The sequence below is a fragment of the Lottia gigantea genome, assembly GCF_000327385.1.
Source record: "Lottia gigantea unplaced genomic scaffold LOTGIsca_147, whole genome shotgun sequence".
In the NCBI taxonomy this organism is placed as follows: domain Eukaryota; kingdom Metazoa; phylum Mollusca; class Gastropoda; family Lottiidae; genus Lottia; species Lottia gigantea.
Window position 1 is genome coordinate 348,091 of NW_008707746.1, and position 18,323 is coordinate 366,413.

General features: G+C 34.7%; 1 protein-coding gene across 1 annotated transcript; it reads right to left on the bottom strand.

The window, feature by feature from the left end:
* Window positions 1-2,572: 2,572 nt before the first annotated feature.
* Window positions 2,573-17,134, bottom strand: LOTGIDRAFT_140459 (hypothetical protein; the record flags this gene model as incomplete). Its single annotated transcript, XM_009050224.1, has 11 exons — window positions 2,573-2,770; window positions 3,851-3,983; window positions 4,191-4,321; window positions 4,586-4,647; window positions 5,023-5,108; window positions 5,420-5,712; window positions 7,153-7,320; window positions 8,012-8,139; window positions 14,533-14,688; window positions 15,133-15,249; window positions 17,095-17,134. 11 exons carry the CDS (start codon window positions 17,132-17,134, stop codon window positions 2,573-2,575), a joined length of 1,512 nt encoding a protein of 503 aa, XP_009048472.1.
* Between the last annotated feature and the right edge of the window lie 1,189 nt (window positions 17,135-18,323).

Below are 18,323 nucleotides of genomic sequence, written 5' to 3' on the forward strand. Positions count from 1 at the left end.
ACAAGTTAAAGTGATACTACGTCTTAGAGTTAACATAAAATTGAAGAATTTTAAACTTGGCCAATAAGAGCCAGTAGATATACCTGGTGTCATAAATAACATAACAGGATCCTTATATAATCTGATAAATCCAAAAAACTTAGTAATTATCCATAAATATGCAATTAACTATTGAAAAACGTTTAATATCAAGATCAAGCGTTTTTCAATAATTACTTAGTTGTTATGAATTTTCCAATTTTCTAGATTTTACAGGGATTCTGTTGTAACTTTATGACACCAGGTAAGTTCACTGATGAATATATACTCATATTGACCATTTCGAGAACTTAAATTTTATGTTCATTCTAGGACGTAGTATCACTTTAAAGAATTCGATTCCCAAAATAAGTCCCAAGATGGTGAAACATCACCTGAAATGGACATTGCATCATTGACCATGAATATACCAGGATATACAATATTGACCGCGACTGTGACCACATTATATACAAATAATAACAGTCTTTAGAGCTCAGCTGTGACAAGTAATTGAGGTGACAGAGATAGATGCTAGATCGCTTGCATACAGGTCAAGGCCAGGTATTCTCGAAACGATCTTAGCGCTAGAATGTCCTAGAATCAATGTTAGAAGATAGGAACCTAGGACATCCTAGCCCTAAGATCATTTTAGAGAATACATGGCCAGGATTCAATCTCAACATAGGTCAAGATAGTATACCTTTGGATTGAAATACCCACTGAAATTACCAACGACATAATCAGCTAATGGCGCCTTGCGGCCATTGCAAATTTGTACTGGGACCAAATCACCAGTTACAATCAGTTGTTGAAATTAAGTTGTTCTTAGATTCTGCCAGATGTAGGTATCTGAGTCCTTCTTATACCCCTTTTACACTAGGCCCCGATAAAGAGAGCCTGGCCCTGATCGGTGCCTGGCTCTGATCAAAACGTCTGTTTACACTGGCGTTCTGTGATCTGGGCCTGGCCCGCTTTAAACAGAAATAAGCGTGCGTTCTCTAATTAAAAAGATAAAAAGTCCACGAGGAGTCAAAATGGCGGACAATAACAATAATTATAATGGCCGCCAATACGGAAGTTGTAAACCCTGCACATGCGCAGAAGAATTTTTAAACAGAGCTAGGCACGCATTCGTTTTACACTAGTAAAATTGAAGTGGGCCGGCACCAATCAGGGCCTGGCCCATTTTATCAGAGCCGAGTGTAAAAGGGGTATTAGGGTTTCAATTTCAGAGATACAATTCCAATAGAAACTTGGTGAAGAAATACTGTGTGACCTTAATAAACAATGAGTTTGAGATAACAGCTTCATTAAGTTTGAGATAACAGCTTCATCAAGTTTCCGATAACAGCTTCATTAAGTTTCCGATAACAGCTTCATCAAGTTTCCGATAACAGCTTCATCTAGTTTGAGATAACAGCTTCATCAAGTTTGAGATAACAGCTTTTTCAAGTTTGAGATAACAGCTTCATCAAGTTTCCGATAACAGCTTCATCTAGTTTGAGATAACAGCTTCATCAAGTTTGAGATAACAGCTTCATCAAGTTTGAAATAACAACTTCATTAAGTTTGAGGTAACAGCTTCATGAAGTTTGAGATAACAGCTCCATGATCATTGGATAACAGCTTTATCAAGTTTCATATAACAGCTTCATCAAGTTTCAGATAACAGCTTCATCAAGTTTCCGATAACAGCTTCATCTAGTTTGAGATAACAGCTTCATCAAGTTTGAGATAACAGCTTCATCAAGTTTGAGATAACAGCTTCATTAAGTTTGAGGTAACAGCTTCATGAAGTTTGAGATAACAGCTTCATTAATTTTGAGATAACAGCTCCATGATCATTGGATAACAGCTTTATCAAGTTTCATATAACAGCTTCATCAAGTTTCAGATAACAGCTTCATCAAGTTTCAGATAACAGCTTGATATAACAGCTTCATCAAGTTTCAGATAACAGCTTTATCAAGTTTCATATAACAGCTTCCTCAAGTTTCAGATAACAGCTTCATCAAGTTTCAGATAACAGCTTGATATTACAGCTTCATCAAGTTTCAGATAACCGCTTCATCAAGTTTCATATAACAGCTTCATCAAGCTAGATAATAGCTTAATTATCAAGTTTCAGATAACAGCTTGATATAACAGCTTCATCAAGTTTCAGATAACAGCTTGATATAACAGCTTCATCAAGTTTCAGATAACAGCTTCATCAAGTTTCATATAACAGCTTCATCAAGCTAGATAATAGCTTAATCATCAAGTTTCAGATAACAGCTTGATATAACAGCTTCATCAAGTTTCAGATAACAGCTTCATCAAGTTTCATATAGCAGGTTTCCAGGATTTTCTTTTTTCAAAAAAACCAGAAAAAGCTTTTGTTTTGTAATTCTTAATTTTGACCACAATTTTGATCACAAGATATTTTTTGTAAATGGTGATCCTGTTGCCCTTAATATTTTGCGTAAGTCATAAGTCATGCGATAAATTTTGATAAAAGTTTTTGTGAAACAGAGACCAGATTGTGTTCATCTAAAGGCAAAACCACCCTCTAAATTGGATCTTCATTATTCAAATCATGGTCCTTATAAAACTGGTGAATAACTTGAATAGTTTGGTCCAGGTTTTTCACGTAATCTTCAATATCTTCTTGTAAGGAATGAATGAATATTGGACTTTTTATGTCACAGTCTGTTACAGCTAGATGGGTCAGAAAATCATCCCGATAAGGTAAAGCTTTCACAGCAACCTGAAAAGTAACAAATATTAAAAATAACAAATTTCTCAAGGTAATTGGCTTTAAAGGGAGACAATTTCACTTCTCTTTTCGACTTTAAATACTTGTCTGACTACTTCCTTTCAAACAGCATTAAAAAATTTTTAAAAAAGTGACAAAACCCACAAAGGCAATTCCGTAGTTTTTAGCTCTTGAGTCAAATAGGTATAGTTTTCAGAGAGTTCACACATCTGATATTGGCTTTTATCCAATCTGCCTCCCTCTCAGAGAGTCCACACCAAAAAAATTTGTTTGGTGTTTTATTGCACTATTATATAATAGGCCAAAGACTCTTCTGTTGGAAATGACTCTCCCTAAGAGTAATTCATTAAGCTCTTAGCTAATTATATCAACATACCTTACTATAAACTAGTCTATAAACTTAGTCTATAAACTAAGTCCATAAACAACTAAGTCTATAAACTAAGTCTATAAACTAAGTCTATAAACTAAGTCTATAAGAAACTAAGTCTATAAAAAACTAAATCTATAAACAACTAAGTCTATAAACTAAGTCCATAAACTAAGTCTATAAACTAAGTCCATAAACTAAGTCCATAAACTAAGTCTATAAACTAAGTCTATAAACTAAGTCTATAAACTAAGTCTATAAACTAAATCTATAAACTAAGTCTATAAACTAAGTCCATAAACTAAGTCCATAAACTAAGTCTATAAACTAAGTCTATAAACTAAGTCTATAAACTAAGTCTATAAACTAAGTCTATAAACTAAATCTATAAACTGAGTCTATAAATTAAGTCCATAAACTAAGTCCATAAACTAAGTCTATAAACTAAGTCTATAAACTAAATCTATAAACAACTAAGTCTATAAACTAAGTCTAAAAACTAAGTCTATAAACTAAGTCTATAAACTTAGTCCATAAACTAATTCTATAAACTAAGTCTATAAACTTAGTCTATGAACTTAGTCTATAAACTAAGTCTAAAAACTAAGTCTATAAACTTAGTCCATAAACTAATTCTATAAACTAAGTCTCTAAACTAAGTCTATAAACTAAGTCTATAAAACAGCAAACAATAAACTTACAGCAAATATTCCACGAACAACCCAGCCATGGTAGGGTTTCAATGTTCTGTCATATGCTCCATACGCACATTTTGATAGGTCCATTTCCCCGCTGTTTACTTCCCTCAAAATTTCACGGATAAATTCCAAACCTCTGAAAATAATGATGGACAATTTTAAGAGAAAAAAAAAAAATGGTGGTCGTGGGTTCTTATCTCAGTAAGCGTGAAACTGGTCATTATTCCAACAGGCCCGGCTATAAGGTACAGATAATCAAGGAAAGATCAGTGCCATTAGGTTTGGCCAAGGACCAGCTGGTAGAGAAGATCCCCATGAAAATAAGTAGTTTCTTTCCTCTTACCTATTTAACCATAAGATAGCCACGGTGGCTGAATTAGAACTGGTGTGTTGATTAGCTTTTATTTCATTGCAGACAATTCTCTGTAGGGTTGTGAACTCTTCAGGTTTACTGGAATATTTTTGTCGTATTTTCTGAAATGACAAAATCAACTTAGTTCATCTATGCTGTTTTTGACAAGAAATTAAGTCTTGAAATCCATAGAAGAGTTATTGCCCTTGTTAAATGAGATGAGCTTTTTGAATAATTAAAGGGTACATGAGCAAGTAAGTTAACCCTTGACCCTTAACAAAAAAATATTTTAGTCATTAATTCTGATTAATTCTTGAACACCTGATGCCACTCTTTTGCTGGGTTTGAGGAAAGGTGAAATCACATCAGTAAGAAATGCTACTTACTCTTATATTGCCTGTAAAATCCATTTTAACAGGGGCGAACGCTGTACTGTTTAATTTATCTACTCAAAAAATAACAAGTATCATAATCTATCCCATAATATTATGATCAATTCATTACATATTATATCATGAATTAATTTAATAACTTAAAGATGGGTTCCCTTGTTTTCATTTATGAAAATGAAAATGCTAATACTTATATGAATAGAAAGTAGAGGTGTTCTAATGACTTGGAAAAATACCAGTTTGTCTCACATGTCCATAATTAATTCATAATTAGCTAAATTAGAAGAGAATTACCAGCAGAATTCCAATGAGTGACCGTTCAAGAAAGGTCAAAAAGTCTTTTTTAGTTTATCCAGACTTTATATATGGACATTTACACATCAAGAATATGGATTACACCAACCCCTTAAGCATTTCAAACATAAACATACCAAATAAGGGTAGAATATTGTGACAGGCTTCAAGAAATAATGATACTATAATACCATCTGGACTCATTACGTCTTCTGGCGTAAAACTGAAAAAAAAATTCATGCCATGCAGTGTAAGATGATACTTTAGAGTCTAAAGTTTAGATAGGACAGCAGCATTCTCCCTAGACGCTTTTTCCATGTCAGCCCCTCTTACCTGCATCACTGACAGGGGGAAACCAGGTTGAAAAATCAGAAGGTATTATCTCGACCTAAGCCGGGATTGAACCCTGGACCTTCTGACCCACCGCGGCTCCCTGCATCATTTAGCAGACATCAATCTAACTTTGAGTTGGAGTGTGAGATAATCAAAACCTACAATAAAACGGCTGCCACTATTCCACTTTATAAATGTTACCTTTGGTTTAAAGTAGAAAAAAATGTCGGGATTTTGGAATCGATGGCATCTTGGAAATCTTCTGGTGAATCAAGATCTTCAGAGCTGACCGTCTGTTTGGATGTTGAGGACTGGACAGAGTTATCTACCTTGGTGACTACAATTTCAACTGGCTGTTCAGGAATGGCATCTTCTTCCTTTAATAACGGACGATTTCGGACCGGTCCGTTCATGGAATGTTCAGGACCAGGAGTATCGGAATGAGAACTGTCTGAATGCGTGCGTTGTCGTGGCGATGGAGTTGGTATTATACCCTCTGTAGAACTGGATGATGATCTTCTATTAGACATTTGCCTGAAAAGTAATCAGAAGGGAGTTAGAGGTCAAAGAATAAGTTGTTTACTAATACATAATTTCATGTTTGAGGGCCTACTTTTGGAAGCACTGGCTGTGGTGTCAGAATTTTCTTACCTTGGAGAGGATTTGAACTCATGGTACATAAACGCTTAGAAAATTTATCGTAAATGATTAATCAGATTTTCAAAGATTACAGTCCTAGCTGGTCATATTCCTCAACTCAATCAGGAAAAAAATGGTAGGTTATAAAAACTCCATCGCATTTCGTTTAAAAATAAAAAACCGAAAATGTACTTACTTTTCGACAGAGTTGGCTCTAGAGACCTGCGACTTGTTGGAACTAGTCTAAAAATAGAATTTTACTTTTACTTAATTTTTCTAATAAAAAATGAAATGAAATGAATGGAGTTTTACGTCCTACTTTTCTGCACCATGTGGGCTAATGAAGACAGGCAAAGTTATGTAGGGTGCAATGAGGGAAATTTTACCAGGACAGCGGCATTAGCCTGCTCTTTTTCGATTTCCAACTGTCGAGGGATCTTTAACGTGCACAGCCTGTAGTACACGGGGCCTCGGTTTATTGTCCCATCTGAACGACTAGACGCTTTTTCCATGTCAGTTCCTCTTACCTGCATCACTGACAGGGGCAAACCTGGTTGAAAAATCCGAAGGTATTATCTCGACCTATGCTGGGATTGAACCCTGGACCTTCAGATTAGCGAGCAAGCGTCTAACTCACTGAGCCACCGCGGCTCCCAAATTTTCTAATATTCTTAATATTAAGGACACATAGCCCCATATGCTTTCTACATTGTAATTCAATTTGACCAACCACCTATCGTGTGATGTACGTACATGATAGACAGAAAAAGCAATCTTTTCAAAGTCACTTTTTCACAATATTTTGAGCCTTATTGATCAAGACCCAAATCATTGACCAATTAAACATGTGTATAAAGGTCAAGATCTCGTCTGACTCATCAATAAAACAAGATGTATCATCATTATTATCTTAAAGAATATAACAAGTGGTTGGCTAGCACGATACGCCCACTTTCCTGATACATTTTCAGTATATCAAGGGCAGTCACCTATCTGTGTCAAATCATACCAAAAATCTAATTTGTGTAAGATATTGTTGATTTTAACAAACACACATTATTTAATAAAATTCTGACATAAACTGTCACCTCTATCACCAACAAATTTTGATGATTTTTACTATTCAAGGGCAATAACTCAAATTTAGTTGATCGAAAAATTGTCAAATTTAATCTTTACTAAGATCTCCATACCAAATTTCATTTAAATCGGATGAAAACTGTAGTCTCTATTGTATTCACAAACAAATTTTGACGCGTTTTTTATAAATCAAGGGCAATAACTCAAAAAATTACCCTCTTGATGCGTCCATGGGCAGGAGATAATGGAATGGCTGAATCCATAATGTGTTGATGAGGCATTTCATAGACTGGCATGGTACTGACTAAATTCATACAGTCTTCTAACGTCTGGATGAATGTGTCACAAGTAGCCCCTAACAGATGAGATGCTTCTGTTAGTTTCTGAAAGAGAAGAACATTTTTTGGTTACTTAATGTTGTGGTATTTTTGGTACTTTGGTACATGACACTGGCATTAAGAGAAATTTAGTCATGATAGCCATATAAGCAAACTTTTTTTCTATTTCCAATTAATGCTTATCTCATATTAACTTAGTGTGCAATGAGGGAAAGACTCACCTCTTAAGGCTGTTTTCCACAGGGCTATTTTTTTCGCACGAAGAGATTTTTTCGAACAGGCGCATGCATATTGATACGAAGTACTAGAATTTGCAGCGAAAAATGTTGGTCACGACGATCGCAAAAGAAGTAGGAATAGGTTCTACTTTTACACGACAGAATTTTTCGCGCAATTAGCTTATCCAATCAGATGCAAGAATTTTGGCTAACAGCGTCAATGTCATGACGTCAAAGGTGGCAGAAAACGGCATAGCCGACTTATCAGTCCAAACAAACTCTAGGCCCACGAATTTCTTTGGATCCAGAGGAAATAAAACAAAATCTGGAAAGTAATTAGAACTAGTTAATATAAACACTAGCTTAATAGCATGGCTTTGTTGAATGCCGCCATTTTGTCGCTGATGTGCAAGGACGTTAAAATAGCGATAACGTCGATCTTTGATGACAGTGGAAATCAAATTTGTTGAACGCTTTTATACAAATAAGATGTCTGTCAATCAAATTCTAAGACCCACCTCTTGATTGATGGTACCACCCTCCACTGTAGCAATTTCTTTCACGCTATGGACCTGTTGCATCATTAGATCACAGTACAATCGTAGTTCTGATTTCTTGTATTTGATAATATCTGGAGACATCTCTCCTGAAAATACAAGACACTGACAGTGGTTTTTGGATTATCCAGATATCAAAGACCAAAAGTAATGTAATGAAATGTAGACATACTAAACCCAATAACCAAAAAACACTATGAGCTATGTAGACTCTCTGAAAGAGCTCCATAACAAAACTTATGTGTCAAAACATAGCTATCACTGGCTATGCGAACTGATGAACTCTATGTAAGACGTGAAAAGATAGAAACCCAAATATCCAATAAAAGTTATTAGATATGTGGACTCTCTGAAAGGGATGCCTTTAGTGCAGGCCTGTGCAACCTACGGCCCGAGGGCCAACTGCGATTTCGTGCGGCTCGCGTCGTGTAAAATTTGAAATGCGGCCCGCAAGCAAATGGTTCTTTTGCTCTTGTCACTGTCTCTGTGGCCAGCAGATTGTCGCTGCCTATTCTGATATCGGGACCCGTTTTATCAAAGTATGACGTCAAAATGAATCTAACCAATCGAGGTTAACGAAGAGTGAAACAGTGATTTTACGTCAAATATGTCTGTTATTTGAAATACACATTGAAATACGTTATTGAATAAATGACTTTAAAAAATTGCATGTTTCTCATTGTTAATCCCATGATTCATTGATGGTTTGTTACGTGGCCCACGGCCTTCTCGCATCCCCCAAATGTGGCCCTCCATTGCGGAAAAAGGTTACCCAGGCCTGCTTTAGAGCTATCAGAGGATAAATAACAGCAAGATTAGGCTATTCCAAGGAATAAACGGTTCGAGTCCACTTCGATGATATATCATTTTTGGTGTTATTTCAAATATCAGTTTGAACCGTACAGTGGCATGGCATTATCTTCTATTGTTTTCTCCATGGTTTTAGACTTGCCTTCTAAATCTTTTGATGTGGCTTCTTCCATTTCAACACAAACATATTCATCATCTTGATATGCTTCATTAAGATCTGACACTCCTCCAACAACATTGTTGTCCACAGCTGTTTCAATTCCCATCCACTGTACAGACAAGGTATTTTCAACTTCAGCCATTTTGATTAACTTTGAATCCTCTTCATAGATATTTTCTTCGTCGATTTTGGAACTCGGTGACATCTTCGTCTGACCAAGACAGACATTTTCTGCTTTGTCTTCTGTTTCTTTTTTAAGCCGGTCTGGTTGTGTGTCTTTTTCATTATTTGAACATTTTTCTTCATGGTCAATTTTGGAACATGGAGTCACCTTGATATGTTCATTGAGAACATCATCTGAGCTTGCTTCCACTTCATTTGACAGTTCATTATCAGTTCTGCAGCATTGTATCTTTGGTTCTTCATCTTCTGCTTCCATTTCTGAACATAGAGTTCCTTTCATCTGTTCATCAAGAACATTATCCGAGTTCTCTTCGCTGGTCATCTTTGATTCTGAAGCTCTTTCACCATCTGGACTTGCTTCCACTTCATTTGATGGTTCATTATCAGTTCTGCAGTATTCCATCTTTGGCTCTTGATCACAGATATTTTTACAATTCGACTCTTTCGCGTCTGCTTCAGACGAAAACTGTTCCACAAAAACATCAGGGATGATATCCCACTGACTCAAATCTGTCTGTTCATCCCCATAAACTCCGGAATTAGAATTTTCTCCCGTTGAACTTTGATGCATTATTTCACATTTGTTTCCACTCTTGACACTCATGATTTCAAAGGGTAGTTTCTCCTGATGCCACTTAGCAATTGTGAATTCAACTTCAATAATTTTCAATGAGTCACTGTTATTTTTACAGATATTGCACTCTAAGACTGGCTTTCACCTTTAAGAGTTCAATTATATTTTTTACATTAATTGTTGGGAAACTACGAAAGACTTTTAGGCCCGTTCCAAATTTCCAAAAATTGTGAAATCTGAAATTTCAACTTGTGGAATCCGAAATTGTGACTTCTGGAATCCGAAATTTCAACTTGTGAAATCCGAAATTTTGACTCATGGAATTCGAAATTTCGAGTTGTAGAATCTGAATTGTGCAAAATACAATCAGAAAAATAAAATAAAATTTTTTTTTTTTTTTGAGATGGGCCTAAAAGGCTTTCGTAGAAAACAGTTCCAAAAAGGTTGAAGCTTTTATTCTTCACAAACTCTTTTGTCTCTCCATGAAACTTATTACATTGTGTTAAATATCGTAGGTGACCGTTTTAAGCCTCGTATAACGATATATGACGCAGAATTACTTTTCGAGAAAAACGCAAAAAACTATTAGTACGCGTATTTTGTTAAAATCTTTTTTATTATTTTTTTTACCGCTATACGTGGTTTTCATTCTTTAAAAATATAAACCTCGTATAACAATTTGAAATCTCCGGCCTATTGAACCAAAAACTCGTATAATAATACAGTATACAAGGTTTTTCATTTTCATCTGTAGAAAAAAGAACATTGAACCTCGTATAATAATATATTTTACGAGGTTTTAAATCTGACTGTTTATATACGTGTTATTTAATTAGTGCTTTTTGAGTTATTTACAATCAAGCTAAGAATACGAGGTTTTGATCACAAGATCCGCGCTTTTACGAGCTTTCGAACGGTACCAAAAAGTCCAAATGACCAAATATGGCATTTACAAGGTTTCAAGCGGTCACCCATGATTTGTTAATCCTTTTTCTATTTAAAAACAGTTGATATAATATTTCGTAAACAGAAAGCACTTTTCCTCAATATTCAGAAAACTTTTTTTTGACTTTTCATACAACCATGCCACACTGTCTGCAAAATTTTACAATACATGCACACATCTGCATATCTAAAATGTGACTCTCTATACACAGAGGTAAAAACAATCATCAAAGCTGCTACAATTTAATACATTGTTTGCTCAATTCCAAATAAGTTAATAATGGTTTGTTTTGCCATTTCCCCCTTTAATTGTCCATGTTATAAGATGGATGGCAATTCTATTGCCTTAAAAAATCAATCCAACTCGTATAATTCCTTTTCTTACATAAATAACCTAATAAACGGCCATCCAATAATTTTGCATTAGGTCGAATTACTGCAACCAAGTTTGCTGAAATAATATCGCTATCAGTTACCAATTTACCTTGTGACAAAGTTGCCTGTGCCCTTTTCACATATTTACCAAAATGAACGAATTACAGTGGAGCCTCGTTTATCCGCACATTCCAGTTCCCGATAAAATCGTGCAGTTTAACGAATCCGGATAGTTGAAACATGCCATTTCATAACTAGAGTTATATCCCTTCCCATAAGGACACCTGTCAAATATCACGTACGCAACATGTGATAGACATGTGTGTACTTTATAGGGCCAATACATCGTAAAGAACCACGATTATTTATAATTTTTTCATTTTATTTCACTATCATAGCATGATCATAACATAATCATTCCTTAAAATTAGGATTCACTAATATATAAACATAAATTACCGTGCCATATCATTGTAGCGATAATGTTGGAATTCGGGTATGACTGAACGAAAAAGTGAATTCGAGTATTACTGAATGAAAGATAGCTTACACAAGATCATTAAATTTACCACAAATAACAATATATTTCGTAAGGCTAACGTTTGATATGTCCGTATCAATAATAGAATTCAGGTATGACTGAACGAAAGATGACATTGAAGTATAACTGAACGATAAATGGTATTCAGGTATGATTGAACGAAAGATGACATTGAAGTATAACTGAAAGATAAATGGTATTCAGGTATGTTTGAACGAAAGATGACATTGAAGTATAACTGAAAGATAAATGGTATTCAGGTATGATTGAACGAAAGATGACATTGAAGTATAACTGAACGATAAATGGTATTCAGGTATGATTGAACGAAAGATGACATTGAAGTATAACTGAACGATAAATGGTATTCAGGTATGACTGAACTAAAGATGACATTGAAGTATAACTGAACGATAAATGGTATTCAGGTATGACTGAATTAAAGATGACATTGAAGTATAACTGAACATTAAATGGTATTCAGGTATGATTGAACTAAAGATGACATTGAAGTATAACTGAACGATAAATGGTTTTCAGGTATAATTGAACGAAAAATGACATTGAAGTATAACTGAACGATAAATGGTATTCAGGTATGACTGAACTAAAGATGACATTGAAGTATAACTGAACGATAAATGGTATTCAGGTATGATTGAACGAAAGATAGCTTACACGTGATGATTAAATTAATTGCTTAATCTGATAATGAGGATTTATTAAACACCAATCACGCGACATCATAAATAACGCTAATCCGGAAGCCAGTTAGAAGAACTCACAGTAACAAGCGACCGGATGATGATTACTAATTACTATAGAATTTGATAATTGGTTCCCAATCACTGGCGTGCGGAACCAGAAACCAGAGCTCCAGATTAACAATTACTTTTACATAGTAAATATTCCGTTCCCAGTAAAAAGCGTGCTGATATCGGGGTTTCCGGATTTCAACTAAATTTCCTAGTGACCAATTACCATGTGGCTATTAAACCATTGACCAATCTACCAAGCATCTACTTTGCTTGTATTCAATTTATTGCAACCAATGTCTCTTGTGATTTAATCACAATGAAAAAATTACTGTGACTAATTTCAAACAAGGGGATATCAAACCAACCTAGAGTTTAATTGATTTATAATTATTGAGTGGGACTTTTAATTAGTTTTAATTCACAGCAATTAGTGTAGGTGAATCAATATATGTAATCAATATACCATCAGATGGCTGTCAGAAACAACATAAAAAGATAGAGGACCACAGCCATATATGCCCACCACGACATGCAGATGGTAAATATTCAAGATTTTGGGACAAAGGCAATAACTCTGCTTCTAACAGTCGAAAATAGCTCAAATTCGAACTTGATCTTTGTTTTATGAATATGTATACACATACTGAATTTCATTTGATTCCATCAAAAAATCTAGTTTTTAGAGCGTTTACAAGCAAATGTTGACGGACCGACAGACCTTCGTTTCATGAATATGTATGCACATAACGAATTTCATTTGATTCCTTCAAACACTCTGGTTTTTAGAGTGTTTACGAGCAATTGATGTTGATAGAAGCACTTACTGTATAGAGGTTAAAGGGCGATAACTCCTCAAAACTGACGTAAGAGGCCTAAAAACCTTTCGATTTAGGTCCAATAAGTTTTAAGTTTCATCAAAATCGGTTGAAAACTAAGAGAGTAATAGCATATTCAAGATTTTGGGGCAAGGGCAATAACTCTGCTTCTAACAGTTGAAAATAGCTCAAATATGAACTTGATCTTCGTTTTATGAATATGTATACACATACTGAATTTCATTTGATTCCATCAAAAAATCTAGTTTTTAGAGCGTTTACAAGCAAATGTTGAAGGACGGACTGACGGACCGACAGGGGTGCCGACAATATACGTCCACATAGAGAGATGTGGGCGTATAATCATAACAATAATCATATAATCATAACGGCCTCAAAAATGTTAAAGTTGGATGTTGCATGTATGTAAAGAAACGAAAAAGATAGAGGTATATCAAGATTAAGATTTAAGAGCACATAAACGATTACTTTCAGGAAGGAATACCAAGTTGAAAACTCAGTAGCATAGTGGCATCAGGCTTTTTGAAAGGAAAGAGTCACAGGCCATGGTGGAGCCCCGCCTATATAATATGACGATAGAAATTCAAATTTTTTTAGAGTGGCCCGAAAACATCTTATTTTGCTGCGAGCGTGTGAATGGAATTTTTATATGGAAGATGTCTACGGCCATTTCTACCATCGAAGAGAAAGCAAGTGTGGGAGGGTTCCGTCTAAGTTCTCGAAATGGTCAATATGAGTATATATTCATCAGTGAACTTACCGGGTGTCATAAAGTTACAACAGAATCCCTGTAAAATCTAGAAAATTGGAAAATTCATAAAACTAAGTAATTATTGAAAAATGCTTAATCTTGATATTTAGCGTTTTTCAATAGTTAATTGCATATTTATGGATAATTACTAAGTTTTTTTGATTTATCGGATTATATAAGGATCCTGTTATGTTATTTATGACACCAGGTATATCTACTGGATCTTATTCGCCAAGTTTAAAATTCTTCAATTTTATGTTAATTCTAAGACGTAGTATCACTTTAAATAATTAGGGACACAACATACCAATTGAAACACTTCATATCACTCTGCTACAGGTGTGTTAACTTGACATCTCTTTCAATGAACCCACATAGATCATAATGTATTTTGTCATAACTGAGTAAGTCAACTAACTCATAATATTTATTTGGTTATTGGGTTTGTCAGCTTGGGATGCCTTTCAGAGAGTTCACATGACTGTTTGCTAATTATGAATTATAAAAAACATTGAAATTTTCTATTGTTTCCTTCCAGGAATATCTTACCTGATTCCGGTCTATTTTGTGAACTATTGAACGCTGCCTTTGAGGAACCAAGTGCCACTAACCATGCCTGCCGCTCCTGATAGTTAGCAGCTTTCACATAATATCTCTGTTCTCCAGGAATTATCAGGTCCAGTCTTGTACTGTCTGAATGATGGACTGAAATGAGAGAGAGTTTCACATCCAATTTTTTTTTTAGATAGATACGGTACCTTATTGACTAAGAATCTTATTGAGACTTCAATCAAAGTAAAGAAACTCATCGAAATATCACCAACAAAAAATATTAACAAGCCTATTGAACCAAAAACTCATATAATAATACAGTATACAAGGTTTTTCATTTTCATCCGCAGAAAAAGGAACATTGAACCTCGTATAATAATATATTTTACAAGGTTTTAAATCTGACTGTTTATATACGTGTTATTTAATTAGTGGTTTTTGAGTTATTTACAATCAAGCTAAGATTAAGAGGTTTTGATCACAAGATCCTCGCTTTTACGAGCTTTCAAACGGTACCAAAAAGTCAAAATGACCAAATATGGCGTATAAGAGGTTTCAAGTGGTCACCAAGATATTCAAGAATAAAGTCAAGCAAACCTGAGATGTCACAAGCTGACATTTTAATGGATCCTTTACAACCATTGTTAACATCTTCTTGTGATTTATAATATGATAAAATACCATTATCCAGTACGAACCAACGGGGCTGCCAACCTGAAAATTTCAAAAGAATGTAAAATCGTCTAAATATCCCTTTTAAAGTGATACTACGTCTTAGAATAAACATAAAAATTTAAGAATTTTAAACTTGGCCATTGAGAGCCAGCAGATATACCTGGTGTCATAAATAACATAACAGGATCCTTATAAAATCCGATAAATCCAAATTCCATAATTATCCATAAATATGCAATTAACTATTGAAAAACGCTTAATATTATGATTAAGCGTTTTTCAATAATTACTCAGTTTTATGAATTTTCTAATTTTCCAGATTTTACAGGGATTCTGTTGTAACTTTATGACACCAGGTAAGTTCACTGATGAATATATACTCATATTGACCATTCTTGAGAATTAAATTTTATGTTCATTCTAAGACGTAGTATCACTTTAATCAGGCAATAGATCATAAATTCATATATTGGACTTACTGGTATCAGTATATCACCCAGCTATAGCCTATCATATGCACTTTTTTTTTTCATGAACATTAGAGAAGTCAGTTTTTCTTATCATTCGTGTCAACCCAGTTCTAAAAGGATAATCTGAGAAAGATCACTGTATATTAAAAGACAAGGAAAAGCTGATCGAAAAAAGATCAAAATGGACAGGTTAAAAACTAAAAGGAAGATCTGTAAAGATTAAATTTACAGCCTGTCACTGCAAAATGTACAGAGGTGTAACCTATTTTCGTGGATATAAGGATTCAACACCGAATTTCGTCAAGGTTATAAAAACGAAAAAAAAAAATTATGTCTTAGATGTTTCCTCAGATATTCTACAAAATAATTGAAATTGGTTTATTTCGATTTTCTTTATGAATCCTTCACTTTGACCCATATTTCATGAGCAACCAACTCGACAACGGCAGCAGAATGCGTCACCTATTTTCGTGTACAATGTTTGATCTATAAATAAGTCGAGAAAAACACGTTGTATGGATACCGGGTGGTATAATTAACTTCTCTTAGTATTTATCTTTAATATCAATTTATTATAACTAGTGACAATTCCTTCAAAGAACCACGATTTAAAAAAAAAATAGTGACTGACAAAATATGATACGTAGCGTGATTTATTGCTAAAAGTCACTGAAACAATATAAGAATATGGTCCACTTTGTGTTCCATAGAAATTTTCTGCTAACACGGAATCCGCTAGTTGATCACGTGACTTCATTCGTTGGAATATATTCTAGCAGACGACACTTAGAATTCCGATTACAGCTGTGGATTATAAGGAAATTCGGCCGATTAAAAATGGTGACGTTTGGTAATAACTGAAATCCGCCATTTTGTATTTGTCAAAGTATACATTAATACATTTTACCTTGCTTGAAACTACTGGATTCATTCTACTAGCTGACATTGTACAGAAAACCCATGTTTATCAAAACAAACTAATGCGGGGGTCGCGCAAGGTCGCTCATGTAAATTATTAATCCTTTCCGGAAATCCACGAATAATAGGTTTCCACGAAATTAGGTTACTAGACTGTAATTATTGTACTTTTTTTTTTTTTAAAAATTAGCCTATAGCAATATTTAGCATGTTGATGTGCCTATTGTTACTGTAGGCAAAGCTCACAACATTGTAGTAGGCCAAGTCATGCTGGATCACGTCATTGTTACTGACCCAGTGAAGCAAGAAGCAGATCCGTGTTGTTTTGGAAAAAATGTAAACAAACCAGCATTTGGTCATAAATCGTTAATTTTTAGGATGCCAGACGACTGGAAATCAAAATTATGTGGTAATCCGAAAGAAACCTTGCTGTAGCAATAATCTGGACCATCGACATGATATCTGAGACAGTGAAATTTATAAAAACTAGCCCTACCTGACAGATAGTTGGTCCACTTCCACAAAACACCTTCCATCTTTGTTTACGTCAACATGCGGAGCTAACGAAATTTATGATAGAGTTTCGTATTTTGAGCTATATTGCAAAATATCCCTAAATATTTTCTAAATTGTCACATAAGAAAACTTTCGATGTAAAATTATATTTAATGATTTTTCATTCATATTATATTTGAGAAAAATACGAAAAGAATGGCAGTGATTGATTTTCAGACCAATTTTAATTTCTCCATAGTAAGAATAATATTATTATATGGACTCACTCCACTAATTCATTTGCCATCTCCAACCATGTTAAAACAAGAAATTCAACCTTCTACAACTTTTTCAAGAAATCTCGTTGAAAGCTTTCCAATATGTCGAATGAAAGCCTAACCAATCCTTAATGTCTCCTAAAAAAAATCAATGTATGATGACCATGGAAATTTTGAGCTACTCAAATTGAAAGTAGACTACTACCGGTTATACTCATCTGCTAGAGTTTGGCAGTTCACAAAACGACTATTTTTAGAATGAGTCTTCCATCTTTAGGTCTCTCATCATCTCACCAAATCTTAAAGATAATGCAATTTCAGACATCAAATTCCAAATCTAGACCAAAAATTACCCCTAAAGAGGCAGGCAAAAACCCCAAAAGGGAGAGAGAAAGAAGATTTCTCAAAATAGCCTGGACTAGATTCCACACAATCATTTGCATAAAATGTTTTAGTGGAGTGAGTCCATATAAGTTTTGAAAGGGGGGCAAGGGAAGTTACTGAACTGAACTGTAAAGCTAAGATTCCATATACGCGTCATGCGGGTGCGTCATGCGTACATAAATGGCCCATATGTGCGTTAAACGTATGCGTTATCTTTCATTTGATGCACGGACTAGACAGATAGATGCTTTGGTGCATAAAAAAGACAGGGAATCCCCACAAAATACGTCACATTTGGGAGATCTCCAGCTCGGAAAGGCGTCCGGATGCGTGAAAAGTCGCTACACCCGGCAATTTTTTTGACGCATGACGGAGACCATTTGACGGATACCGCTTCTGCATATATGGAATCATACCCTCTTAAACCAACCATTTCGATTTTTAACGCATGACGGATGACGCACGACGGATCCACATGACGCGTATATGGAATCTTAGCTTAATACTGTGATTTTTCCTCCCCAAACAAGTTTCCTTTTAGTAAAATACAAGAACTTATTTTGAGCCC